The sequence below is a fragment of the Lepidothrix coronata genome, unplaced genomic scaffold (genome assembly GCF_001604755.1).
Source record: "Lepidothrix coronata isolate B3197 unplaced genomic scaffold, Lepidothrix_coronata-1.0 Scaffold2, whole genome shotgun sequence".
Lineage (NCBI taxonomy): Eukaryota > Metazoa > Chordata > Aves > Passeriformes > Pipridae > Lepidothrix > Lepidothrix coronata.
The window spans coordinates 15,435,503-15,462,876 of NW_016690182.1; the positions used below are offsets into that span (position 1 = coordinate 15,435,503).

Genomic DNA, 27,374 nt, shown 5'->3' on the forward strand with positions numbered 1-27,374 from the left:
AGATCCATCCATGGGGATTTTTGCTTATGGATATGTCTTCATGGATTCTCATTCACGCTGAATTCCTTGCTTCTCTCCCATGGCTGAGCAGGCTTCAAGATCTGTCCTTTGTTGAGAGAGAGGGAGCAAAAAAGATCAGATTCATAAAGCAGTTTTGACTTTTCCCAACCCCACTGCCCTGCTCTGACTAACTCATTTATTACTCAGTAACCCCTACTAAGGGTTAGCATTTACTATAACCCTTACTCAGGGTTGTTACTCCAAAGGCTACTGGGTTTTGTATCCCCCCCCCCACTCCCCTAAAGAGCAGGAAAATACAGTTTCCAGGAGAACGCTCCAATCTACGTGCTGTTTGCAGGCAAGGGAAGCTACAATTAACACACCTTTCACCTGAATTTCCCCCAAATGTAAACTGCAGCTTTATCAATTGTAGTCAGTGTTAATGCTAATAATCCAATTAAATGTAAGGCAAGTCTAATTAAGGTAAATGAAGGATTTCACTGGCAACATTAAGAACATTTAAAATTAGCAAGAAGGAAAAAAAGGCTGTGAAACACCTGGGGACTGAGTATACCCAAGAGCCAGGCCTAATTTTTTGCCTTAATAGCTAGAAAATCCCCATTTTTAAGGTGCACAGTGCAGTGGGAAATATTGATCAGGGGCTCAATAACAGGTCTGGGGTCTATTCCGGGGGTTCACAGGCTCATCCTGCCCCAAGTGAGGATGGAGAGCTCAGGACCAGCATCTCCTGCAGGTCCCCTCCTTGTTACTCAGCTCCCACACGAGTATTAAAAACCTCCAAATGCTTATTTTCAGACTGATGACTGAAATAGCCTGCACGGCTCTGCCAGGCAGATTTAAACCATCCACATGCATCTCCCAATGCAAATGGCAGCCTGAAGCACTTGGGAAAGCCTTCAAAACATCAAATCAACTCCTTTCACCTCATGTCTCACCACTCTGCAGATTTAATTGTAGGTTTGACTGTTGCTGCACAGCTCTAAGTAAAGTATTGATTCCAATCTCGTTCATAAACACAAGGCAAGTTTTCTGCACCTGGAATCCCCCTCTTCCCTGAGCATTCTCCCACCTCACCTGAGTTTGCCAGCACTCAGAAAATGTAACAACTCACCTTGACTTTTGAATTAATGACTAAAAAGAATGGGATAAAAGAGCATTTTTAAATTACACCCTCAGCAGTGGGGCTGTGGATTCGTCACTCAAAAGCCACCAGGGAAATCTCTTCACCTGGAGCCTGGATCACCCACAAAGGTTGGACTAAGCTCCTCTCAGAGGCCAGAAGCTCTGGTTGCTCCTCAGGAAGCTTTGCAGTCAGCCTGGAGTCACCTGTGGTTGAGACACAAGCAGCTTCCCAGGAGAAAGAAAACACTGAAGATATTTGGCTTTAATATCTAAAGATATTTAGGTTTATGTATAAAGAAAAATCTAATTAAAAAATATCAGAGTAGCACAGTGTAAAGAAGACACTAAGTTTTAACACAGCTTCATTAGTAATAATTTTTGGGTTGTTTTTAAAGAACCTAGGCAGTGCTGCACCCCCCAAAACCATTAAGGCCACCCAGTTTCTCTCCTGTAAAGGAAGGGGAAGTGGCACCACATTCACTTTTAGATAAGCTCATTACTTAAGATCCTTTAATTGACTTCACATTTCCAAGTGTGAAGTTGTTCTTTGAGTTAATTAATAAACAATGATCAGACCAGCCATTTATCTACTTTAAAAAGGCGAGGTGTTTATTTTTGTAGGGAATAAAAATAAATTGTAATACAAGTGAAACTTCCTGGGACAAATACATTTAGAGAGAAAAAACCACAGTGCTTCTCTAGAGATGGACAGTTATTTTTTCAAGCAGTGCACAAACTAAACTGACACACAGGGCCATCATGGAACGTTCTGGAACAGGGAGTTTCACCACCCACAACTTACACAACTGTCCCTCAGCAGTGACACAGACAAACAGCAACACTGACGTTTCCAGCCAGCACTACACACAATTTTGGGAATGTTCCTACAAAGATCAGTTTGTGGACGACAGGGAAGGTTCATCTGGGCTCGGGATGGGATCCAGTGCTACGAGTTACTCCAGGAGTATCTGCTACATTAAATACAGATGCATTTACAGAGAGAAATGGTGGGAGAGACACACCACCCACTGCCCTCCTGCCCCGCTCCTGCACTGCAGAGGGGCCATTAAATAAATGTAATTATTAACTGGACGTCAAGTTAATGTAATTATTACAACACCTGCCCCAACAAATGACACTGACTGCTGCTGGCACCCACCTGGCTGCCTGAACATGGACTTAAGATAACCTAGTCCCTCAGCTAATTAATCAAGCTCTGGGTAGTAATTAAAACTGGTACATTCAGAGCAGCTTCTTCCCCCCAGGGAAGTGCCTGGATGTGCGTGAGGGCTGGAATGTAAACAAGGAATAACTGGGTTGGTCCCTACAAAAACAACCCCAGCACCTAGAGTTGTGGGACAGGCAGGAGTGACACAGACACTGCAGGAATTCTCCTGGTCCTTCACAGATATCCATTACTACACTGTGCCAAGGAATGATCCTTTGGGTAGTGACCCTCAGGGACTGGGGCTGCCCAAGGACCAGGCAGCAGTGCCTGGAACAGGAGCTCTTCCCTTGGAAATGCTTATCCTGTGGGTGCTGCAGCTTTGGGAGCTCCTGCCAGGGCTCTGTGTCTCCAAACCTGCTGGGAACAGCAGTCACAGGGCCCTTCAGCATGGAGATTCCAACCTGTAACCCCACAAGGTCTCACTCCAGGTGGAAATCCTCTGAAGCACACCTTCAGCTCCTGGCAAATCCTGCTCTCCAGGATTCCAGAAGCTTCCTGAAGACAACTGAAAGCAAAGCTTCCCAGCTGCCTCCAAGCAAGTGTCCTCCTCTATCCCAGGCATTTTTGCACCAGCCACACTGCAGGGGGAGTTTTCTTCCAAGGACTTAACTCAGCCAACCACTGAGCACAGGAACAGACCAGGCAGCCAGGAAGAAACTACACCTAAACCTTTAACAGACTGCTTTTTCTCACCTATTAAGAGGCCAGTGGAGAACTAAAACTATGGACAAACCCATTATTCCCTTTTTTTTCCAGCAGAGCAAACAGCACCCCTTGCATTTTCTCTGCCAACTGCAAAACAAAACACAGTTTAAGGATCCACCAGAGTGAAGTTCACATTAAGACATTTCAACTGAGAAATGAAGTTCCACAGGTCCCTCTTCTACTTCAAAGTAGTAGTTTTAACATAGAATGTGACCTACTGCAAGGTTACACCTGGTTGTAGCAGGAGGGACACTGAGCACAGGCAGGAGGGTCCTGGGGAAGCCTTGGAGGGACCCGGTGGAGCCAGAGGAGCTCCAGAAAAGAACCAGCTTTACACAAACAGAGCCCACCCACAGCAAACCACATCCCTTCTCCCTCCCAGTTCTCCCAATCATAAGAATCCAAATGGAAGGAAGTTGCATTGTTCACTCAAGAGCTCCAAATAAAAGCAGGATTTCTGACCTCAGGACGCAGGGAAGCTCCACTAGGAATAAATAAGTCACAGTAACTCTCATACAGGGCTTGCTGAAGCAGATTCCTATGTAACAGCTTTTCCACTCCTTTAACACTTCCAGGAAACAGAGAATCAAGTCAGCAGGGCGTTCCATGAGGAGGGAATATAGGCTTCTTGGAATGCTTCAGGAAGGAGATCCCACCTGACCTTCATTTTTGGTCTTCAAGCACCCCAGAGTTACCATCAAAACTAAAAAGCTTCTTGCTAACGGTTTTTCAAACCAATAAGCTCATGGAAAGCCAGGAAAGCCTAGAATCTTTTCCAGCTTTATAAATTACAGCACCAGCATGAATGATTTTTAATACACTGGAGGTTTGACCAAGTCTGTACACATTAAATGCAAGAGGTTTAAAAAGACAGGACATGAATTTTTGCATTTCCAAGTATAAAGTCACCCATTGTTCTGTCACTGAAGTCGAAAGCAGAAAGGTTACTACAAGCTTACCAACACTTGCAGGGTCTGAAGTGACCTGGTGGTGGTTACACACTCCTGTAGTAACATTGTAGTCAAGAGGATTTGTAGAGATCAGGAATAATTAATAATAATTAAACTTTCTCAAGGTAATCTGTGGCAATTCCAAAGACAAGGCAACGTGTAAACATTTACGGAATCCTCCTGCAAGCTGGTTTTACACAATAATTAATCAATGACGTGTCTAAAACCTTCAGGAGTCAGTCAAAACCCTCTACAATTCTGTATCTCTAATGAAAATCAGAGATATTAAAGATATTAAAAGAACTGATGATCTCTAGAATACTTGGTCCTAAAAAATCCCTTTCTGGGCCTCATTTCCCATTTGAGATTGCTCCAAGAAGCCAGTACATTCTTGTACCACCTGGAAAGAAGAGACAGAGGCTGATCTGTAAGTCATAGCTGGGGCAGCATTTCGTGTGCTTGGTTTTTAATCAATCATTTCAGCTCCCACTCCTTCCTTGAAAACAACTCTATTATTTGCTTTATGACTGACAACCCCCCAGTATTAAAAAACTTCCTCTTTGCCATTCCAGGCAGTGAAGGAACTCTGTGTTCTTGGCTCTTGCCCTTTTAGAGTCTTTTGACATGCTTAATAAAATAGATATTTTCTTACCCAAAGTGAGACACTCAGGGGAGTTTTTGGTTGTTTTTTTTCTACTTTACCTTGAAGACCGAACCTCACCCAGTGATTTCACCCTGGGTTATAAACACAATGAGGGGCAGATATTGCATTTTATGATGCTATAATGGAATGTTTCTACTTCTTACTGGAGATTGGGAAGGCTCACTTCAATATTTGCTTCATAAAAGAGAAAAACTGATTTTAAAACTTAACAGCAGCACCTAAACAACAGTTTCAAGAGCAAGCAAAAAAGCATCCTGAATTAACTGCACAAAGGGACTCTGTGCAATTAAGCACATCTGTAGAAGCTTGTCCAGAACGTGGAATAGTTTTCCTGGGGGTGGAACATCCTCCACCTCTCCCAGGCCACGTTGTGATCTCAGAAATGCTCCTTAGGCCTTCGCCTTGACAAACAGCACCTGGGCTGAACTCGTGAGCTCTTCAAAAACAGTCTGTTCCCAGGAACTCTGCTGGATAATGAGCTCCTGGTTTTTAACCAACAGCCTTGGAAACTGATTTTTCTTGCCTGAACAAGTTGAACAACATTTTTATTGATTTTTAAACATTGTTTATTGATCTTGCAAAGAACTTATTGACCCAAATTGTGGTCAGGATGGAAAATGACTGTGACTAAAGCCAACTCAGGAGTCCTGAGTGAGACCCTTGGAGCTCTCCTAGACCACAGGTGGCTGCACCAGCATCTCCCTTGGAGCAGGACACCTCTCAGAGCCACAAAATTCTCAAGTTTGCTCTACTTGGAGGAGCCAGGGCTGAAACCTCAACCCTTTGCCCGCTGAGAACATGCAAAGGCATCCAACACGAGTCCTTCACTGAATTCCAGGGGAATTTCTCCCAGGGATATACCTGTACACACTCCTTTAGGGCTGTGGGATGCCACAGCAAATGGACTGGGAATGTTGCTCTCCTGGATTCTTAAGTACTTTAGAGCTGTAAGGAAGTTCAGCCTCCAAGGGAGTTGTGCTTTTAGTAAATCCTCCAGGAATCCTTTGGTAAATTGTTTATCTCCAGCTATGGATTCAGTGCTGTTAAGTTTAAGTGCTGCTTATGATTCTACAAAACCTTTAGGCCTAAACTGTTGGTCAAGCCCAGGGCCCAGTTTGGCAGTGTGGTCTACTCTGAACCTTGTGCCTCCACAGGAGGCTCTCCCTTATTCCTTCTTATCCTGACCCTTTTCCATTCCCAGCCTCCAGGTGGATAATTTTTGGTTGGTTTTGGTTTTACAATGATTGATTTTCTCTTTTAGTGTGCTTTTTCTGCGTGTGCTTTAACCATGTATATGAAGCAGTAGAGTGAACCTTGCCAATGAACTTGGTCACACTTCTACTGTTCCATGAAACCTGCTTTTGCTGGGGGTTCTTTGAGGGACCTTCAGACACTTATTTGTGACAGGGACACCCATTCCTTGGGGAAAAAAGTCCTTGTTTCTTTACAGGGCTTCTGTATAGATGCAATACACGTCCCTGTTTTAAACCTGCAACTTTGAACTGTATCTCCAGTTGAGATTCCAGCACATGGAAGACTCCAAGTAGCGTTAACAAGCCCTGGAGCCACAGCCACGTCCCAAGGTGTTCATGTTCACTTCATGTTCCAATGAGGGCTCACATCCCAATTTCCCTTTTGTCATAAAATTACCAAGTTCATTGCCACGAGAGACACTGTTCATCTCACCACATCTTGATGGTACAGACAAAACATCCCAGCAGTCCATGTAACTTTAACATCCAAGATAACATTCTCTGTAATCACTCAGCAAGTGATAAAATCATTTTAGGCCCCATTTCAATAAGAGAACACAGCTCATCTGTAATTGCTGCCTCATCAGTGGATGTGGAGACAGCACATTGATCCCAGCTTAAAACGGAGTTACTGTCTTGCTTCAGCTTAACCAAGACCATAAAATAAGAGAGAAAAGTTCCACAGAAATGTTTTCCTATCTTTTCTCGTTTCTAATCCTCCCTCTGGTCAAAAATCCATGTGTTACAGGCTGACTCTGGCTTGCTGCAGTAAATGAGGTCCATAAGAACTTATTCTTCGAGAGGTCAGCTTAGAAAGAAGCTACTGAACTCAGTGGGATCAGCAAAGATCCTGGGGAGGCTGCAGCAGGTAAAAACCTCCTTAGAAATACTGACTACAAAGACCCAACACTACACTTTACACTACAATAATAAAAACAGCGCATGGTGTGGCTGGATATGAGAGCAACCTCAGAAAAAGGCACGGGGGTTTGGTTTTGTGTAACAAAAATGCATAGGAAACAAAAACTGAGTCAGTTCTGCTACAAGGTGAGGGTCCATGCAGAGAGTCATTCACAGCTAAGAAAGGGTGGTGGGGGGTTTTATCATTTTAAGATGAACTAGAATTTTTTATCATTTTAAGATGACCTTGTACTGGCACTGAGCACAGACAGATTGCATCCTCTCTCCTCTGGTTACAAACACTGCCCAACTCTCAGCATTAATTGGCCAGGATTTCTTCCAGCTTCAAACACTAGTGCTGGCAGGCAGCCACAAACCTTAAAAACACACATGCTTCCACCAAAACCCGAGTTTACATGAGCTCCAGGAGCCTCCTGGTCAGCTCTGCATCATTCCAGCTGCACAGGGATGTGTCCCAAACCCAACCTGCTCCCCCAGCACACCCTGTACTCACACTCAGCTGTAAATGGGGGTCTGCACCCCGTGGGGTTACCCCACCAGAGCCTGCTTCACCCAACAGTTCAGAGCTCCTCACTGGTGCTGAGCATTCCCAGAGCTCCTCACTGGTGCTGAGCATTCCCGTCCAACACCTCTGCGGAGGCACCAAGATCCTGGTGGTGGTGAGACAGGTTCTCTTTGTGCTTCTGGTCCACAGCTGAGCCCCCAGCTCCAGGGGAGGTCCCGTTGCTCAGCACAGGGGGTGCTGCCCCTCCATAGTCCTGAGGAGTGTTGGGCACGGGGGCTTTGGGAGCAGCATGTCCTGCTCTGGGGAAGGAGGAAGCTTCACCAGGCAAAGGACCATCAAGGAAAGGAAGTTTCTACACAAATAAAAAGATGTTAAAAAAAAATTAATAAAAGGTACTATTCACAGGTGTCAGTAGCGTACAAAAAATCAGCTGTCAACACAACAGCCCTGTGCCAGTGCCTCTTTTCCAGCACTGAAGTCCATGGGCACATGTTTGATACAAAGACCAGAGTTTAATTAGGAAAGCTGAAGTTTTCAGCATCCACATTAAACTGGCAAAGGACAGTGATAGCCTTCTCACTGGTATATTTTTAGATGTGTTTTTTTAGTTTGTCTGTGGGTGTTCTGGTTTTTTTTTAATACAAACAGCAAATCTACTGCTACAGAACCTTGTCATTTAACCCCTCATTTTGCCCAGCTTACTGAAACAACTCTCCAGTGCCAATATTTAAACCCAGATACATTGGCCAAAGCCTTCATGGGATTTGAAATACTAAAGAAATATAAATAGCCTCACGTTTTCCAGTTCAGATGCATTGTCCTCCAGCTGCAGCTTCTGGCTCATGCAGCTCAGCAGATGATCCAACACACACTGTTTTGGGTGCATCCCTTTGTCAAAGCGATTGTACATCCCACACCAAAACCTCAAGAACAGGGCAGGAAAAGGGAATTAGGAGGTCACTTGTGCCCTACTGCCAACATTCTGTTAAGAAAAGAATTTTCTTCAAGAATTCTTTTAAGAATTTTCAACAGCTTGTGGTAGGTAATTGATTGCAAAAAACCACCACGGCCTTGGATTATGAAATTCTGACTCAGTGGGCAAATTTTCATAAAGTTAAAAGACCTGACAGTAGGTATTACAATAGGATGAAAATACACTTTTTTTTTTCTATAGCAGACTTACTGGAGGCTTGGGCAGCTCGCCTTCAAGTCCTCTTTGCCCACCAGTAACCACATACAGCACTTAAAAACACATTTGCATCCCCCTCTCCCTCAGAAGGGACCAGACACAAAGCCAAACTCACCACCTCTTGTAACACCCTGGGCAAGCAACCAGAACACCCTTCTTGGGAAAAAAACCCTGACTGCATCAGCCTGGGTGTGACTGGGCACCAAAATTCCTGCTTGAAAGACTTTCTTAATATATATTAAAAAGGAGAAAAAGAGGAACTTTCTCAAACAACTGTCTAGCCTATGACTTACATGTGACAGAGCAAGCAGTCAGGGGGCGCGTGGTTCTATCTTCATCTGAAGTTATGTTTTTCCTTGCCTTTCCTCACCCTCTTTCTCAACCCCAAAGAAAAAAATATTAAATTACAGCACCTGCACTTATTTAACCATTACCGGTGCACTGCTAATCTCAGTTAATGGGTGAGGAATGGAGGGGAAGGGTAAAACAAACCAAGCTGATCAGTGCAAATTTATTTTATTAAACCCGAATTATCAATCTACATCATAATGAAAGAAATCCCCCCTTCTTAAATGAGCAACTTACTGGAAACTGAAAGGCAGTGTGTTTGGTTGAAGCTCTTTGTAAGCTGTAAATCCTCTGTACAAAGGATTTCTCAATTCCTGCTTCCTCTGTAAGAGGAAAGGCCACAGAGAATGGGTCTTCTCAAAGATTCTGTCAAGTACAAATAACATCTAATCACTAAAAAAAAAGAGGCAAGTGGATTAAGAACTCTAACTGTTCAGAGGAGAATTAGATTAAGGAAGCTATGAATTATTTTTACACATTATCTGATTAATTACATAAACGCAAGATACATCCCTGAGGAATATATAATCCACCAGCCAATCCAGAAGGGCTTACTGTGGTCCAAATTAAAACATCTGTCTTCTGAGATATAATTTTTTAGCATCTCTCAAGACAATGCTACCCTTAACCAATCCAGAGTTATATTAAAACACACAAACACATCCAACCTGCCCCTTTCCTGACATTTCAAGTCACTTCTGGCTCTACCAACTACCAACTCACTTGAGATCCTCACGCTCCTTGTGGCAGGTCCCAAGGAAGTTGCCAAACTGGCAGGAGTAAACATGGTCATGGATTTCCAGAAGGAACCTCTCATTGAACTCAAAGGAGCAGGGGAACTGCTGCATGAGCTGCCAGACACACTCCACAAACTGGGTGAACACGGGGGACACCTCCTTGGGGTCCCCATCCAAGTGGCCACACCTGGAGAGATGTAAACAGGGTTAAATCCTGTGTCACCCAACACAAAAAGAGCCCCCTAAACATTAAAATGGGAAGTCTTCTTCCAGTTCTTCAAGCTTATGGTTTGAACTCAGTAAAAGTCCTGAAAAACAGCAGCTGAGATCTTCCCTCAGGAGATAATTGCAAAAGAATGAATCAGAACCTTATTGATGGCACAGGCTGCCCAGGGCAGGGGTGGAGTCACCACCCCTGGAGTGGATGTGGCACTTAGGGACATGTGGGTGCGTTAATGGTTGGACTTTAGGATCTTGGAGGTCTTTTCCAACATTAATGATTCTGTGATTTTATGATTAGCACTCCTCAAATAATACAATTTTTCGGGTAGGAAAACACCCAGAATTCAGACAATGAATTCAAGCCTATAATTCTGCAAAGTAATAAAGAAACACTGATGAAATAACAGCCCTGGAAGATACTGGCTTTATGTCACCAACTCCAGTCTTTTCCAAATCTTCTCTTCCCTCACCTGTATTTTCCTTTACATTTTTCCTGGGAGCACAAAAACCTGAAGACACTGTATTGGTTTCCCAGTCAAGTCCCACCCAGTCACTCTACCCAAATAACCTGCTCCTCTTACCTGTGGGAGAACTTGTGGCCCATTGCAATCCACTCCTTTTCTATCAGAACCTGCAGTTTCAAAAGAGGGATTAAAAAAAAGAGCATTACTTTGGTTAAAAAAGAAAAGTGAAGCCTTTGATGATAAAACCTAAAAAGCTGCTGACTCTATAGTTACAAGTATATCCACAGAAATCAATGGGAACAGTAATTGTGATTTACAGATTATCCAGTTACCAGTGCAATGGCATTGTTGGAATGAGAACTTCAGCAAGTCTAGTACTATTTTGAGGGAGCTTCTATGTTCTTAAAGTCATAATATATAAGCACACCGAGCTAAAAGAATTAACAGCTTAATATTGCCCTATGTGCTATTTAACTCACCAAAATAAATCAGCAGCTGGAATTCAACAAATGTTTAACACACAAATAGGAATATAAGAAGTACAGCTGCGTATTGAGGAGCTCAGGATGAAATCAGAACAACCAATTTCTATTTTAAATAGAATCCCTGTGCTAGCTATAGGAAAATAAAAAGGAAGCAGTGTTTTCATGAAAGATGTCTCAAAAGGAACCACATGACTGATGCTGCAGTCATTATTTCTTGCTGGATCATATCTAAAGATCAATTCCTGATCTCATCATGCAGAGGCTTAAAGAACAGAAGGCAGGAAAAACGCGCAACAGAGTTTTTCAAAGACTTCATTTATATCGCTTATCAAATTTTTCCATTCCTAACACTCCTCATTAATTCATTTAGGAATAACCACTGTCAGGGGACTTGTGCCTATAAACCCTTGTCTCAAGGGACAGCCAAGGATGTATCTGTGTTAGTAATCGCTCCTGTTCCTAAGAAATTCATGTCTCTCAGTTCATGCAGAATTGTTCACAGCCAAAGCCCAGGCAGATGTTTCCTATGCTGATGCAATTTTAACTGTTAAAAAAACCTGCAGTATAATCCAAAAGCAAAAATAATAATAAAAGTAGCATGGAATGTAAGGAAACAGTCCTGGCACGGGAGAAGGCAAAATTTGCATTGTTGTGATTCCAGGGATTCTTATATGGATCTCTTTTGAGAAAGAGCAGCAGCTCTTCAGGTATTTAACAAGGGACGACTGGAAAGGCACATCCCAGACTGCACTGTATTCACGGAGGGATGGCTGCAAAAAAGAAGAAGCCTGCACTAGAAGCAAACAGCCAAATTCATATGAAATGGCTTTTAAAAAGCTCTGAAATGAGGCAGATTTTACTGATATACAGGTTATACACTGCCTCGTGCTCGACAGTGAGTTCACTCAATTCGAAATCTTGGCAGATAAGACACCTACATGACAAGCTCCTACAGCACTTTTTGGTGGATTGCAGCCAGAGCTGCATCCTTCCCTCATCCATCTCTTGCTGAAACCTCTCATTAGTGGCTCTCATGTGGACATTCAAGGAAACAAAGATTCGGGAATTGTAAATCAACCCCTGCCTTCTGTGCCCACAGAGCAATTAAAGCTCATTACAGAATCAAAGCTCCTTTATATAGGTCACCTCCTGCTTGTGCCAGGAAAGGGCCTCAAACACTTAATTAGTGCCTGTTTACCTTTCCAATGCAGGAAGCACTTTTTAGTTTTGAATTTTTAAAATTCCAACATTGGTGTCCTTACCATGAAGCCTTTGAAGGTCCTGTAGAAGGGGTCCAAGAGGAGCCCAGCCAGGGAGCAGACCTGGGCTGTGCGATCCCACCCGTCGGAGCAGTGCACCAGGACACTGGCCTTCTCCTCCCTCACAGCCTGAGGAGACACCACACACAGCACTTCAGCACCTTTCCAGCTAGACTTCCGAAATAAATGCTACCCCTTCATCTATATTTACCTAAAACTCCAGAGGAATATTTGTCACTTCTCATCTGGACCACGGAAATGCACCAATGTCTGTGGGTTGAACATCAACCCACAGAAACCCCAACTAGAATGAAATGCTGCACCGTGTCTTGGCAGCAACAGAATGCCAAGAAACAGAGCCTGTGATCTCAAACACTCAGTCTCCTGAAAGGCCAAGAATTCTCAGTCTCCTCCTCTGAGGAAAGATTTGGTGTATGGGTAAAGAATCAGACACATGGAGATCAGGAACTTCAAGACAAATTAGAAGAGCTGATCCCAACCTCCTCCCATATGGATCATCTTCTTCCCCTTGTACCAGTGGCAGGAAAACACAATAACATTTTCATGTTTGCTACATGGGAAAATTCTAAGAGACAATTACTCTCACGACTCTTGCAATGTTATTTCCTGCACACCCTTTACTCCTCCAAAAGAGCCCTAGTGACTTCTCTCCTTTTCCTGACCTGCAAAGTCATGAGCTCTGCAGAAATTAGGATTGTGTTCAATAGTCAAAATTAGTGTCCACATCACATAAATCCAGCAAATAAACTGGTCAAAACAATCCTGCCATTAAAGCAGAGCAGGTAACTGAATAATGAGCCCAGGGTTATGAGTTGTTTGCACTACTGGACAGAACTGCTTCTATTTAATTTTATTCACATTCTGTGGTTTTACCTGTTTCAAATGAGTTCTAATAAAGCCTCAGAAACCGCTTGCTGCAAAACAGCACACAGGACAACACCCCAACACTTTGTCACAGCAGTGTCTAGGAGAGCCCAGCTGGATGACCCACTTATGTCCTCCAAGTTGGTTTGGAGAGCTGAGGCCAACCTGGATAGCAGTGTTTTCCCACTGTCTCTCCACCTTCCCAAACAGACAACTACATGTTTTTTAATTCACCTGCAGGCTGGAGAGCAGTTTTACCTTGGCAAGGAAGACACCTGCATCCATGACAGCTTTGATGTGCCGTAACCAACCCGAGTTCTCCAGCCCAGTGAGGAAGTCGCTCATGGAGGGGGATTTCATTTCACACACTAAGAACAAACACAAAGAAATGAGCTGACACCCTGTGAACAGCATCTCCCGCACCTCCTCATTAGCTCTCCACAGCCTGGTATCCTAACAGCTACATTTTTAAAGTGTCAGCAGCAACATCCTGTCTAAAGGACACAGAAACTCCTGGTTGAATACTTAAAATTCATAACTAAAAACTGCTGGTTTGTGTAAGAACTTCAGGCTCAGAAAATATCCTCCTCTTTTTTTCAATGGTAACTCATTCTTTTCTCAGCTCAGTTTTTTCCAACAAAGCAAGTGTTTAGCGATCTGTTACTTCACTATAAATCACCATCACACTCACATCTACAACCCTTCCCTCAGCATCACAGAGATTTGAAGACAGGAGAGTTCTAATTTACAGAGAGAGAAATAACATGTCTAACCTTGAAGGCAACTCACTGTAATGAAACCCAGCACAGAAAATACTGACAGTAATTAAGTTCACTAACAGTCCATAAGCACCAGAGTGAGGTTTTATCACTGTTGAAGAATATGGGAGCAATCAAGTGTTTATTCTGCCTTCTCTTCCACCACAAAATAAATCTGCCAGGAACACGGAATTGAGGACTCCTACTTGTGATCATCCCCCTCTTGATCCCCAATGGCTCAGGTAAGTATTTCTTCTGCTCTGCTTTGCTTTTTCCCCTAAGATAACAGGGAGCTTAATTACCTGAGGTTCTGCATTTTAATATATTTATGTATTAAAAAATGAATTTATGTATTAATCAAAAGAAATCAGAAATAAATGACAGGTAAGAACGAGGTACATATGAGATTCAAACCTTTGGAAGATCATGCCAAAAATGTATGTCAAATCAGAGATTAGAAATTTGAAACTGTATTTGAAATCAGATTCAATTCAGATAACACTGAAATACTCCAAACTCAATATATCAAACCCCAAAAAATATTTCCTAAACAACCTCTGTTAGTTTTCTTTCAACCACCTCATGAAGCAACCATGAGACTTAGTTGCAAAATGTAGTATTTCTAATGTAATACCCTTTTCCTTTTGATTTGGCACATTAATTAAGGAATGCTGTTAGTGTTGGCTGCTGGTTTTGAACCACTACAAAACCAAGCACAAGAACAAATCAAATGTCAAGCAGGAAAGCATTTTAACCACAATGATACTTTCAGCCACTTCCACAGAGCAAACAAAGCAAGACACTGACTCTGCTCCCAGCACAATGCTGTGCACGTAGGATTTGGATATTTTTTTGTCCAAAAGTGGCCAGGGGTAGCAAAGGCCAGTCCCTGGGCTGTACCCACCTTCCAGGAGTTTCTGCAGGCTGCTCCTCATCACATGAATATTCTCTATGCCAATGAATTTGAAGCGGATGTTCTCATAGTTGTCCTCGTTCTCATAGCCCTTCCCAGCAGCTCGGTTGGCCATGGCATTCAACTGCCAAATCCAAGGGAATGGGAGAGAAAAGGAAGGGAAAATTACAACACTCTACAGAAAGAAATCAGCCTGTTTTGCAAGACGTTCTTTCTTTTTAAAATCTCCCAGAAAATGGACTGAACAAAGCTGTTACTCAGCTGTACTTCCCCACCTCCCAGACATTAATTCCCTAAAATTACACCAGTGTCTCCAGTCCATTACTCATATGCAGAGGCTCATTAAGACCCTGTCTAGAATTTCCCCAATTTCTGCTGTCATCAAAGCAGGCAGAGAGACACTGAGCCTGCCCTAACTGTGCAGCTACCTAAGGAAATGCAGAGAGAAGTAAAGGAAAGCAAAACTAGGAAAGTCATTTTTCCCAGTAACATACATACACGGTGGGATAGAAATAGTAAGAGAATTCCAAAGCTTTTCACAGACATACATGCACAGATGAAATAAAGCCACCTGAGGGAAACATAGAAATATTCAAGTCGAGCAGGAAGAATACAGCAACCAACTGGAACTGCAGAAAAGTAGAAAAGAAGCCAGTTGCCCTAAAAATTAACCCAAACAGTTCAAGAGCTACAGGAAATCTTGAGTGGTGACAGAAAACAGAGCTCCACCTCCCCCCAGGTTACTCTGGGCAGAGGAGGGATTTGCCTCCATAGAGAGGAGGGAAGGAAAAGTCAGCTATGGTACAGACATGTTTAAGACTATCAAATAACTCCAGTGTTTCAGTTCTACCATCCAAAGTAAGGTATGTGGGGTTTGAAAGAGAAATGTCACCAATTATAAATTATCCCCTTTTCACCAAATATTTTAGCACAAAATTGCCATCAAGGATGGATTTCAGGGGAACATCTCTGACACTGGAAGCTGCCTGTACCAAAAAAATCTGCAGTGATTGCTATAAACATATACATCATTACAGAATAGGTGATCTCAGGAAATGTCACAGTACAAAAAGGCAAAATAACACTGGAACAACAGGTGAAACATTCCCCATTTTCCCCAAAAGACTTTTCCCTTCTTGCCCTTGCCATAGTTTTAACTAAATATGCAGTGTCTATAAAATAACTGCAATATCTCAACAGTGAAGCAGGTTCTCAGAAAGCTCAATTTCAAAACAGTCAGTGCACTTTTAAATCTTTGCATTTAAATACTTGGGTGCTATGAAATTCCTTGTGTTTTAATTTCCTTACACCAACACTCCTAATCCATATGCTTACAAGAGAATCATTTGATTTGGTTCTTAAATTCAGTTCCTCGAGGTGACAGTCATTAGAGATTGAATTTTGCTAGTATTTTATCAATATCCTCTTAAATAAAACCCTCAGCTCTGAACTTCTGGCCCCAAACAGTGGCTATGGACCAGAAGAGTTGAAGTGTATTAAACTCCAAGCTGCACATCACTGGTGTATTTTTAAAAGGCAAAAAAAATGGAGGAATTGCTTTTCTCAGTTGTTATCAGATCCCACACAGCTGCACTTCCTGCCAGGTCTGCCAGTAAATATACAAATAATAGTGTATCTTTTTAATATTTATATATATTATAATTTTTATTTTAATATACAATTTATTGCATATTATATAATAAATAGAGCAATATAATTTATATTACACATATAAAATAATATACTTATATATATTTATTATATAAATAAAAATATTATTTATCTGTATGTATAAATATATATATGTCAATTGCTTTTCTTAGTTGTTATCAGACCCCACACAGCCTCACTTCCTCTCAGGTCTGCCAATAAATACATAAAAAATATTTTATATTTTGTATATTTATATATATATATATAATATATATTATATATAATAAATATAATAATATAATTTATAGTGTAGAAATATAAATATATTTCTCCAAAATATATGTAATTATTATATAATAAAACATTTTATATAAATAAAATAAATATTTTATACAAACATATTTATTATTTATAAATATATATTTATGTGTATATAAATAAAAAGTCTATATGGAGTCTCGTTTATTTTTATATATTCAAATAAATAAATAAATAGATAGATAAATAAGAATCCAGTGCCATGAAACTGCATTCTGAGGCTTCTTCCCAACTCAACACATGATGGACTCTCTGCAGGGAAATGCCACAAACTTCAACCCAGGAGACTCCAGGAGTGCCAGATCCCAACAGCACTTAACTCTGCAGTTATATATCCTGAACCAGGTGACCCTGCATCCCTGATCCCACACAGCCTAGAAAGCACTGGCAGAGTTGTTACCCTGGAATATTCTGAACTGGAAGAGAACCACAAGGATCATCAATGAGTAGAGTGACTCATACAGGGACTGACCCCACAGCCTCGGCAATAGCACCACACTCTAACCAACCAAGCTAATCTCAGTTGTGCCAGAGTAACCTGGAACCAGCTTTACTAATTCAGACATGAGGTACAGAAGCAGCCCAGAACCCCAGGAAGGTACCTTTGGCCTTGTGTCTACAACATACATGAAGGGGCTCCCGGGGTTGGCCTCTCGGATGGCCTGGAGCATCTGCTCGTCCTCCAGGCAGCGTGCGCTGAACCCGGCCAGGGGCTGACTGCAGCGGCACAGGGCAGCCTGCAACACACAGACACAGTTCACCCACAGCACCCCACATGGGATGAGCATTGACCCCACAGACATACAGGGTGAGCCCTGACCCCATAGCACCCCATACACACACATGGGGTGAGCACTGACCCCACAGCACCCCATACACACACTGGGTGAGCCCTGACCCCACAGCATCTCATACACACACAGGGTGAGCACTGACCCTACAGCAACTCACACACACACAGGGTGAGCCCTGACCCCATAGCATCACACACACACAGAGGGTCACCCCTGATCCCACAGCACCTCTCACACACACAGGGGGTCAAACCGGATCCCACAGCACCTCCCACCCACCCCAAACACCCACTGAATGGGGTTAATTGTATTCTCTTTCATTGAAAAACTGCTGCTTAACTGGACCCACACAAACCTTACTGGGCTATTTCTCAAAGCGAGAGGTTTGGGAAACTTCATTAAGTAGAGAGGCCAAGAAACCTCACAGTGTGCTCTGCCTGATGATCAGGATCCCAAATGTTAGCAGTCCACAGAACCCCAGAATCCCAGAAGGGCTTGCTTGGAAGGGACCTCAAGACCACCTCATTCCACGCCCTAAGCAGTATGTTCCACCTTCCACTAGCCCAGGTTGCTCCCTGTCCAACCTGGCCTTGGACACTTCCAGGGATCCAGGGGCAGCCACGGCCTCTCTGGGCAACCTATGCCAGGGCCTCCCCACCCTCACAGGGAAGGATTTATTCCCAATATCCCAACTAACCCTGCCCTCTGGCATTTTAAAACCATTCCCCCTTGTCCTGTCACTATGTGCCCCTACAAAAAATCCCTCTCTCTCCTTTTCATAAGGCACTGGAAGGCCATAATTTCTCATGTTTTCTACTTGGTTTCTATTTCCAAACCATTCTTTTCCACAGTTTTCCTTCTCAGTTGTTACTGTTCCACGCTCAGAAGTGCACTGAGTATGCTTTAAGTTGCCAGCACAACTCCATGCAGTGCCCAGGTCAAGGCACATTTCCTCAGGAAAACAACAATTTGGCTGTGACAGCATTTTCCTCACATCAGCATCTAAAACACTGCTGAGGCAGCAATGTTAAAAATTTACATTCTGGTCTTCAGTGGAAAAAAACAAAAAAATGAAACCTTCACTTATTGTGACCTAGTGGGGATTTATTTCAGGGTGGTTCCTCCTCTTCAATACTAATAAAATCTAGCTGAGTTAACATGGAACTTGGTAAAACATTATTGAATATAGCTAAACAGGAGATTTAAAAGCCCCACATCAGAAGGAATTGCTGAAAGTTGATTTAAATAAAAAGGAAGGTTGGAAAGTTTGGGCTTTTTGCAGAGCTCTGGATGCACCCCAAGTGTTTGTCTTCGGCTTATTCTGTGACTCAGAATGAACTAATATTTAAAGCCATTAAGAGAAGCACAGTTCTCAAATGTCTCAAGTCTAATAATTATCTCATTATTTCCTGTCACTAGAAGGGAACTGGGCAAAAAGGGGAACCCTCGCTCTCACCCCAAGCCAGCACTAACATTGTTTTCCTTATACAAGTAAGAAAGCACTGGAATCCGCCCTCGGCTTCTGAACTTTGAACTTCCCATCACCACTGCCTTGGAGGCAGCTCGAGGCACCACGATTTCTGGAGGGTATGTGCTGCAAACCTGAGTGAGAAGAAAGAAAAAAAAAAACCAGATACTAGTACTGAGCAATTCAAAATCCATGAAAAATTCATCTTGAGCTCATGACATTAAGATTTATTTAGGAAAATAACACAGGAATAGGTTCAAAATAAAACAATGTGAAGGAAAGGATCAATTTTAAAAGTGAACCTAGAAAATGGACTGCACTGCACCCAGTACATATTAAAAGAAGTTCTTTAAATTCATAAATTCTATGAAAGTTTCTGATTTAGAATCACAGAATGGTTTGGGCTGGAAAGGACCTTAAGAATCATCTTGTCCCAACCCCCTGCCATGGGCAGGGACACCTTCCACTAGCCCAGGTTGCTCCAAGCCCTGTCCAACCTGGCCTTAGACGCTTCCAGGGATGGGGCAGCCACAGCTTCTCTGGGCAACCTGTGCCAGGGCCTCCCCACCCTCACAGGGAAGAATTCCTTTTCACAAAAAGAGAAAGTAAGAACAACTGTATTTAAAAAGTTCCCTTTAAATCTTATTCTGAAAAGGAGTTACCACCAATCAGGAAGCACCCTCAGAGACCAGCTTTATCTTTCCTCCTCAAACCAGTACAGTCTCTCAGCATAGACTTCACAGATGAGCTCCTCCCCAAGCCTGGCTTTACATTAGGTTTGACAATTTTAACACACAGGCTGGAAACCCTAAGGAAATTCTAAAGCACTGGCACTTGAGAGTTACACTTGAGCAAGTACAGCCTCAGAGTGATTAATGATTTGAGCTGCTCACATTCAGGTGCCTTAATCAGCTACTGGAAACAGCATCTCTGCCATCACATCTCAATTCAGGCATCCAAACACATAGGTAGGTAAAATGAGCTGTCACTTCTGACAGTACAGGCTTGTATTTCTTCAACCCAAAGTGTAACAGCAAAGAAAGCTGCCCAGGGAAGAGAGTGGGGAGCAGGGGAAGGGATTCAGGACCGAATATGCTGGATTCTTCCTCAGAGTTGCCTGTTTTGGCTTTTTGACAGCCAGGTCTGACTGTTCCACATTAGAAGAAACAAAAAGGGAAATAATGTGCAACAGGATTTTGAACAAGCTTGCTGACAAATGCTGTTGTTTATTGTTGTTTAGATCCAAGATGGCCTTTCAAAAAAAATAACAGCAGCAGCCAGTTTGGTCTGAAATGACAGAGAGGCCTTATAAAGCAGAAGATCCAACCAAGCAAGCAAAAGAAGGTCTGTTTTTCTCCTTCCTTCCCTAGTCCCTCTCCACTCTGCCTCACCCCCTATCAATCCAAACTGCTGCCATTTATTTGTCTCCTACACATCTGTCCCTAGTCAGGTGGGACAGGCTTCAGAAATACCAAAAGCAGCTAAGGGTACTCCAGGCTTTTCCTAACAGATGGTTTGCCATTTCTCTAGCAGAACAATTCTCTGGTCCCTTGCCAGGGGGATCAAAGCAAACCAAGGTGACTCTGCAGCTCTTCTGTAGTATCATTATCTGCAACTTCCCATCAAGATGATGCTGCTTAAAACCAAGAGAGCTCATTCCTCCCCAGAGGCAGCAGCAGGGCTGCTCTGTGTCATTAATAACAACAAGGAGATACTGCATTAAATGGCTACTTGGGGCAGGAATTACCTCGTAGTCCTTGTTAACATCCGTTATTTCCCAGTAGTCGTTTGGAATTCCCATGCGCTGGTAATCCAGTTTTAAATCAATTAGTTTCCACCCAATTTCCCGGTTCTCTTTAGACATTTTAGGATTGTAAGAGAAAGCATAAAGTTCTTCAGGTTTCACTGGGAAGAAGAAAGAAAAAAAATTAACTATTTAATAACTAAAGAGATGCAAAGACATACAGAGAGGCCGGAACTTCTGGAAATCAATCATTCAGTGCTGCAGAGAAGAGTATTTGAGATATTTAAAACTTCTCAACCCCATATTTATAGGATTTTGGTCAGGGTAGTACCAAGGGCTGACAATTCCTCCTGAAATCCTCAGGAATTTCCATTACTCAGTTCCCACATGCAAGGAAATAGGCTTAAAACATTTTGTTAGAATTAATTCTAAGTCTGAAGCGGTAATTTTTCCTGAACAAATGATTTCCTCCTAAATTCACTACAACAGGTACGTTAGATGGGATTTATGTCATAAGCATTAACCCATAAATGACAACACATACTAAAAGATCTGTTTTCTGTGGAGAGTTCATACAACAGCTCTTCCACACCTGAAAGTTCATCCTTCAACAGCAAGTTCTAACCCTGAGAGATGTCTGAAATGTTACTTTCAGCCCAACAAAGGCTTCAGGCTGGGTCTGACAAATGGCCATTTACCATCCCAACCTCCTTCCCCCTCTCCATAAAATGCAAATCCAGCCAATAACTCATTCAGCTAACTCCCAAGGCAGCAAGTGCTCCAGAGACAGAGGGAAACCTGTCAGGGTTGATAGAGCAGGTAACCCCCAGCTGTCCATCACTCTGCCAAAAAACCATGAAGGGAACACACATACAGACATTTTTTAAACCAAAACCAGAGCACTCTTAAAATCCTTAAGCAGAAGAAAAGAAAGAGCTACAGCATTTAGACAAACAACTACAAGAAACTGGTGTGCTCCCCTGCAGTGACACCTCCCAAGCTTCAAGGCACTACCTAAGTCTCTAATTTGCAAAACTCAAAGAACAGGGACAGCTTTTAAATGTAACACCAGAAACCTGCCAGATACAGCATAAGAGTCAGAACTGCAGAACTAAGAAAACTCCAAAGAGCACAAGGGGGATGCTGGGAATAGACACAAGCCTTAATATCAATTAAAAAAAAAAAACTCGGCAAAACCCATTTCTCCTACAGGATTTCCAGCCCAGTCCTCTGAAGGGCAGCAAGAAGCTGCCTGGTGCCATCAATTCCCCTCCCTCAGACTAGTGACACAATTTACAAATTGCAATTACAAATTACATCCTTGTAATAATAACACAACTCAGGTTCACTGAAGTAGCACCCCAAAAACAGAGGCAGAAGGCAGGTAGGAACTCAGTGGAATGCTGTGCTGCAAGAAGAACAAGAAGCCTGAGGATTCAACCATGAGGGAATAAAAAGCTGGAGCCAGAAGAGACCACAGGCTTTTGAGGATGTTTTGCTCACCCTCTTTCAGAGTGACTCCAAGTCAGGGCAGCCTGGGTGAAACGCAGGGTCTCACATTCTGAGCAAACAGTGCAGAGCAGCTTAAACATGCTGCTGGAAACAAATCGAAGATGACAACATTTAAGGCTTTATTTGTGGGATTCCCGAATTCTGGGTCAGCGGGAGAGGGCAGAACTGCACACAGAAAACAGCCAGGTCACAGGAATGACTGACAGTGGCCAGGGATGGGATGTGACACTCGGTGTGAGTGACATGAGAAAAAAGCCTGGGACAGACTCAGTCAAGCAAATGAACCTTTCACAGGCCTCCAGAAGTTCCTTGTGGAACACCAGCTCATTCCCACTGCCACAGGATCACGGAACAGCCTGGATTGGAAGGGACCTTAAAGATCATCCCTTTCCACCCCCTGCCATGGGCAGGGACACCTTCCACTAGCCCAGGTTGCTCCAAGTCCCGTCCAACCTGGCCTTGGACACTTCCACAGATGGGGCAGCCACAGCTTCTCTGGGCAACCTTTGTCAGGGCCTTCCCACCCTCACAGGGAAGAATTTCTTCCTAGTATCCCACCTAAACTGCTCTCTTTCATTCTCCCTTGCCCTGTCACTCCGGTCCTTGTAAGTAGTCTATCTCCATCTTTCTTGTAGGCTTCAAAGACTGTGTTTAATTAAGCAAATGTCCTGCTCTCTACTTCCTGAGCCCATCCTTTGTCTCTGGTGGGAGAAGATGATTCTGATTCCACATCCTGCACTGAGAGGCCAAACCCAAGCTGGGGCAGACAGAGCTTCCCCAGGGCTCAGCCCAGCCTTCCAGCTTAGAGAGCTCCAAGAATTCCCAGAAGAGACTCCCACTCCCAATACCTGGCTGTGAGAGCTTGAGCAGGGAGGTGAACACGTCATGGCAGTCCCGCTCCTGCCCCAGGACAAAGTGAGCCACGTGGAAGTTCTTGCAGTGGATAAGCAGGGGGTACCCAGCTGTGGTCAGGGGCAGCTTCTCCACACTTGCAATGTGGTGATGCAGGATCTGAAAAACAGGGAATAAACAACATTTTTCAGATAAGGCTGCGAGCGGCACAAGCAGAAATGAAGTTTCTGTAACACAATCAGCTACTTATGCTTCCTGCAGCTAACTAGCAGCAGAAAATGAGATTATTTGTGATTATTTATCAAACATAAACACCCAGACTGCACCTAAAGGCCAGGTAACTAAAGCAGGACTGAAAAAACACAGATGCACAGAAATTACTTTCAGAGATTGATGTGCAGCTTGGTTTACCTGGTGCATTTTGCTTTCCCACTCTCATATGCCATATATTCTGTCATTCTCACTTTGCTTTAGAATCAATAAAATAGGCTCATTTCAGTGCTAATTCTGCACTTACAAAAGCTGTAAATTCAAGTTTGGTGGCTTGGTATATTGAGTTTGAGAGAGGAAATTACACAAGTTTTTTATATTCCTTGAACTGACACTAATTCCATGAGTGAACTCTATCAAGTCATGTCACCATTGTGCTCATTTCCTTCCAAACCAGTGTTTCTGTTGAGTATTTGGTATTAAAATGATATAAAAGGTCATTGGAGCTGTGGAACTTCCAAACTTGTTTATTTTGGATATGAGAGCATGTAGTGACAGGACAAGGGGGAATGGCTTCCCACTGCCAGGGGGCAGGGTTAGATGGGATATTGGGAAGAAATTCTTGGCTAGGAGGGTGGTGAGGGCCTGGCACATGTTGCTCAGAGAAGCTGTGGCTGCCCCATCCCTGGAAGTGTCCAAGGCCAGGTTGGAGCAACCTGGGCTAGTGGGAGGTGTCTCTGCCCATGGTAAGGGGGCAGGACTGGATGATCCTTCAAGTCCCTCCCAAACCAAATCAGCCTGTGACATAAAATAACTTTTATAAGTGTGTTTACACAGCCCCAGGCACCACAACATACCCATGTTTCCTTCCTGACTTCAGCAGAAGCCTCCACGTAGATCAGGTGCGTGGCTGTCAGGTACAATGTCCCATTGGCCACCTTCCTGTTCGCGTAGCGATCCAGCAACTTCACATTCTCGACCTGCAACATAGAAAGAGAATGAAAAAACTACAGAATCCCAGAATCACTGAGGTTGGGAAAGTCCTCTAAGACCATCGAGTCCAAGCTGTGCCCGATCCTTGTCACCCAGTCCAGAGCACTGAGTGCTATGTCCAGTCCCTCCTTGGACACCTCCAGGGGTGGGGACTCTACCACATCCTGGGCAGTTCCAATGCCTGACAGCCCTTGCTGTGGAAAAATTCCTCCTGATGTCCAACTTTGATGGAGGAATTATCTAAACACCTGTTGACTCCAGTCATTCAACTTCTAATAAGCAACTCATGAAGCAATACAGGAAAATACATGAATTTGTCTGCCCTACAACACCAGCTCAGCTTTATGCTATTATTTCTCCATGAATTAAAGCCAAAAAGGTTAAGCAAACAGCCAAGGTTCAGCACCAGTGTGAGTAACAGGACGATCGGATGCGTAGCCAAGATGAGTCCAGTTTGTTACTGGACAAGGCTGACAAATAACAAGACAAAGAACTGCAAAGAAAGACTTGTCTGTGTTCAGAGTAATCAAAGTGTTGCTCTGAAAGGAACAGCCCTCTCCAGTCTGACTTCCAACTGCTCAGTGCCTGTAAAAAACCATTAGGAGCTACTTCTTGTACCTCACTTCCTGGCCTGTAAGTGCATTTCATAAACCACATCAAGCTAATTAATAAAAAGCAGCTTTAAAAAGTATCAGCACAGACATAATAAAATAGTTGACAGTATTTCATCGATTTCCTCCTGGTCTATTTGCCTCTTCATGAAGGTAGATGGAAATTTTCTTTCACCATTAAGCACAAATAATGGGGAAAAATTATTGGATGGATAATAAAAACAAGCTTTTTAACAGTATATGATAGATTAGTTTTGGGTATTGAATGTGTGAGTTTTCTTACATTGTCTGAGATAAGCCATGGAAAATGTCAGCAAAGAAACTTGCAGAACAGAGGTAGAAGCTGAATGATTTCCTAGCATGTCATATTTTTCAGCAAATATAACTATTATATATAATATTTCCCTTTTTCAGGGCACTAGACACAAGCAGGACCAGCAAAGCCACGCAGGGAACAGGGGAAAGAGCATCCCCAAACCAATATCCTAGAGAATAAACCAAAATATAACAATATAACAACCTCCATGGCAGCAAAAGGTAAAATTAAATTACCAACCGCTGCCTGAAGTAAATACAATTTATTTTTAGCCGCCTGAACACAGCACTACCGGAGCTCTTATTTCACTGAATTTGACGGGGAAAAAAAAGTACATTTGATTCACTCTTTGGGACTGAGGGGGGGTGGATACAAAGGAAATTTTCAGGGATTGCCGCCAAAACACCTTGTGTCACCCCCCGCAAACCCGCTTCCCAACACGGCGGCGGAGCCACCAGCACCTTCACACCGCGGCTTTAAACCCGCCGCGCTCAGCCCTGAGGGCGCGCTGGGGGTGTTGCCCCGACGGGGATCAAACACGGCGCGTGCAGCCACATAAATCCCGCCGTTAAATGGAATAAAGCTCGGTGAGGATTACCTTTGGGGTGCTGATGTGCTCCATGGCCGCCTGGCCCCGCCGGCCTGACGGGCCGCGCCGCCGCCATGAAGAACCACCCACCCCGCCCCGCCCCGCCCCGCCCCGGGCTCGCGAGAGCCGCGCGGCGCCGCCGCCGCCATGTTGGGTTAGGGCATCGCTGAGGGCACAGCCTGCCGGGCACGGCCCAGGATTCCCCTCCTGGAATCCCCGGGATGTTCCTCCCGAGGAATATTTGAGGGAAAAGCCCCTTTTCCCTCTCAAAATGTACGGCCAACAGTGTTGTCCTCAATGGGCTAATAGCTCTCCCCACTGGTGTAAGGGATCAGAGGTGCATTTCACATTAATGCTTGGCACACTCAGCAGAGCTAATAATACCTGTTTATCAGGTTTCCCCTGTATTTTAATTTCAGAGCACGGCGCTGCCTCTCACGGATACCTAGCCTTGATCCCGAAGAACTGCTTTAATTCACGTGCAATGAGCGTTCGTGTCCCACACAGCCGGGGGCAGCTGCTTCCCCAGGTGTTCTTTCCAACCTAAGTCCCAATTTCCTGAGAAATTCCCTTCAGCAGGGATCTTGTGTGAAGTCTGAGAATTTACAGGTTTTAGTTGTTACATGATCAGAATCACAGACTAGTTTGGGTTGAAAAGGGACCTTAAAGCACAGATAGTTCCAACCCCTGCCACAGGCAGGGACACCTTCCATGGGTGTTTTTCCAATTGGGGATATTGGTGTGATGAGCCAGTCAAGTGTTTTATGGATCCCAGCAAGAAAAGACTTGAACTCCATAGGGTGTTGATTAAAACACTGATTATCAGAGATAACAAGAGAAGGGAAAAGGGGATACCCTGCCATTCCTTCCCTGGTGGGAATCTCAAGCTGTGTAGGATCAAATGGACCCCTGCACAGATCTGGCTTCATCCTTTCATCTGTACCCTCAGAATTAACCAAATCTGAAATTCCTACCCCTCGTACAAACATTCCATACTTGTACAAACCCAAACGGTTTGTACTTCCAGGGAAGAGGAGACACATGGGGTGTAAATCCTGGGTGTAGAGCAGCACAGACTCCTCCTCTGCAATTAGTGAGGGCAGAATTTATTAATTACAGCTTTGCATTTGTGCTCCACATAATCCAAAGTCGGTTTTCCCCCCATTAGCCTCTCCTGGGGTTTTCAGAAGAATGAGGATACTTTAGAAGGTTACTAATAGAGTGCGTATCGTTGAAGGGACTCCACAATACTCCACGATGTAGGTGTATAATATCAACTCTTCTTCCTCCTCTTCCCAAAGGAAATGGCACACACAGAAGGCAAAAATAAAAAAATGAGGGAAGAAATAAGCACGTGGAGATGAAAAGAGCTGGAGTAACAGCTGCATTGCCCAGCCAGGCACTATCACCCTCACGCTTATTCCCAAACTAATCATTATGCCACAGGGATCAGTTTGAGCAGCAATCCCAAGGAATAAAGAGAGCTGACTTCTTCCAGGGAGCTTTGCCCAAATCTCTCTGCAATCTGCATTTACTGAGCCTGAAGAGTTGAGGCAAAGGGAGGTGTCAGAAGAAAACAAATGGAAAATGAGGCCACAGAGTTGAGCTCAGCAAATACATTTTGAGTGTATTTGAGGAGGAACGTGAACTGATAAAAAAGGACCTTATAACCACCCAGGTCAGTG

At 43.5% G+C, this 27,374-nt stretch overlaps 1 protein-coding gene across 1 annotated transcript; it reads right to left on the reverse strand.

The window, feature by feature from the left end:
• Window positions 1-110: 110 nt before the first annotated feature.
• MTMR8 (myotubularin related protein 8) lies at window positions 111-25,767 on the reverse strand. Its single transcript, XM_017818209.1, has 14 exons — window positions 25,699-25,767; window positions 24,038-24,160; window positions 22,967-23,129; window positions 20,610-20,767; window positions 18,868-18,996; window positions 17,203-17,337; window positions 14,621-14,753; window positions 13,217-13,326; window positions 12,077-12,202; window positions 10,447-10,496; window positions 9,630-9,830; window positions 9,144-9,272; window positions 8,166-8,292; window positions 111-7,721 (listed from the first exon to the last, which is right to left on the reverse strand). Exons 1-14 carry the CDS (start codon window positions 25,720-25,722, stop codon window positions 7,464-7,466), a joined length of 1,866 nt encoding a protein of 621 aa, XP_017673698.1. The 5' UTR covers window positions 25,723-25,767; the 3' UTR covers window positions 111-7,463.
• Between the last annotated feature and the right edge of the window lie 1,607 nt (window positions 25,768-27,374).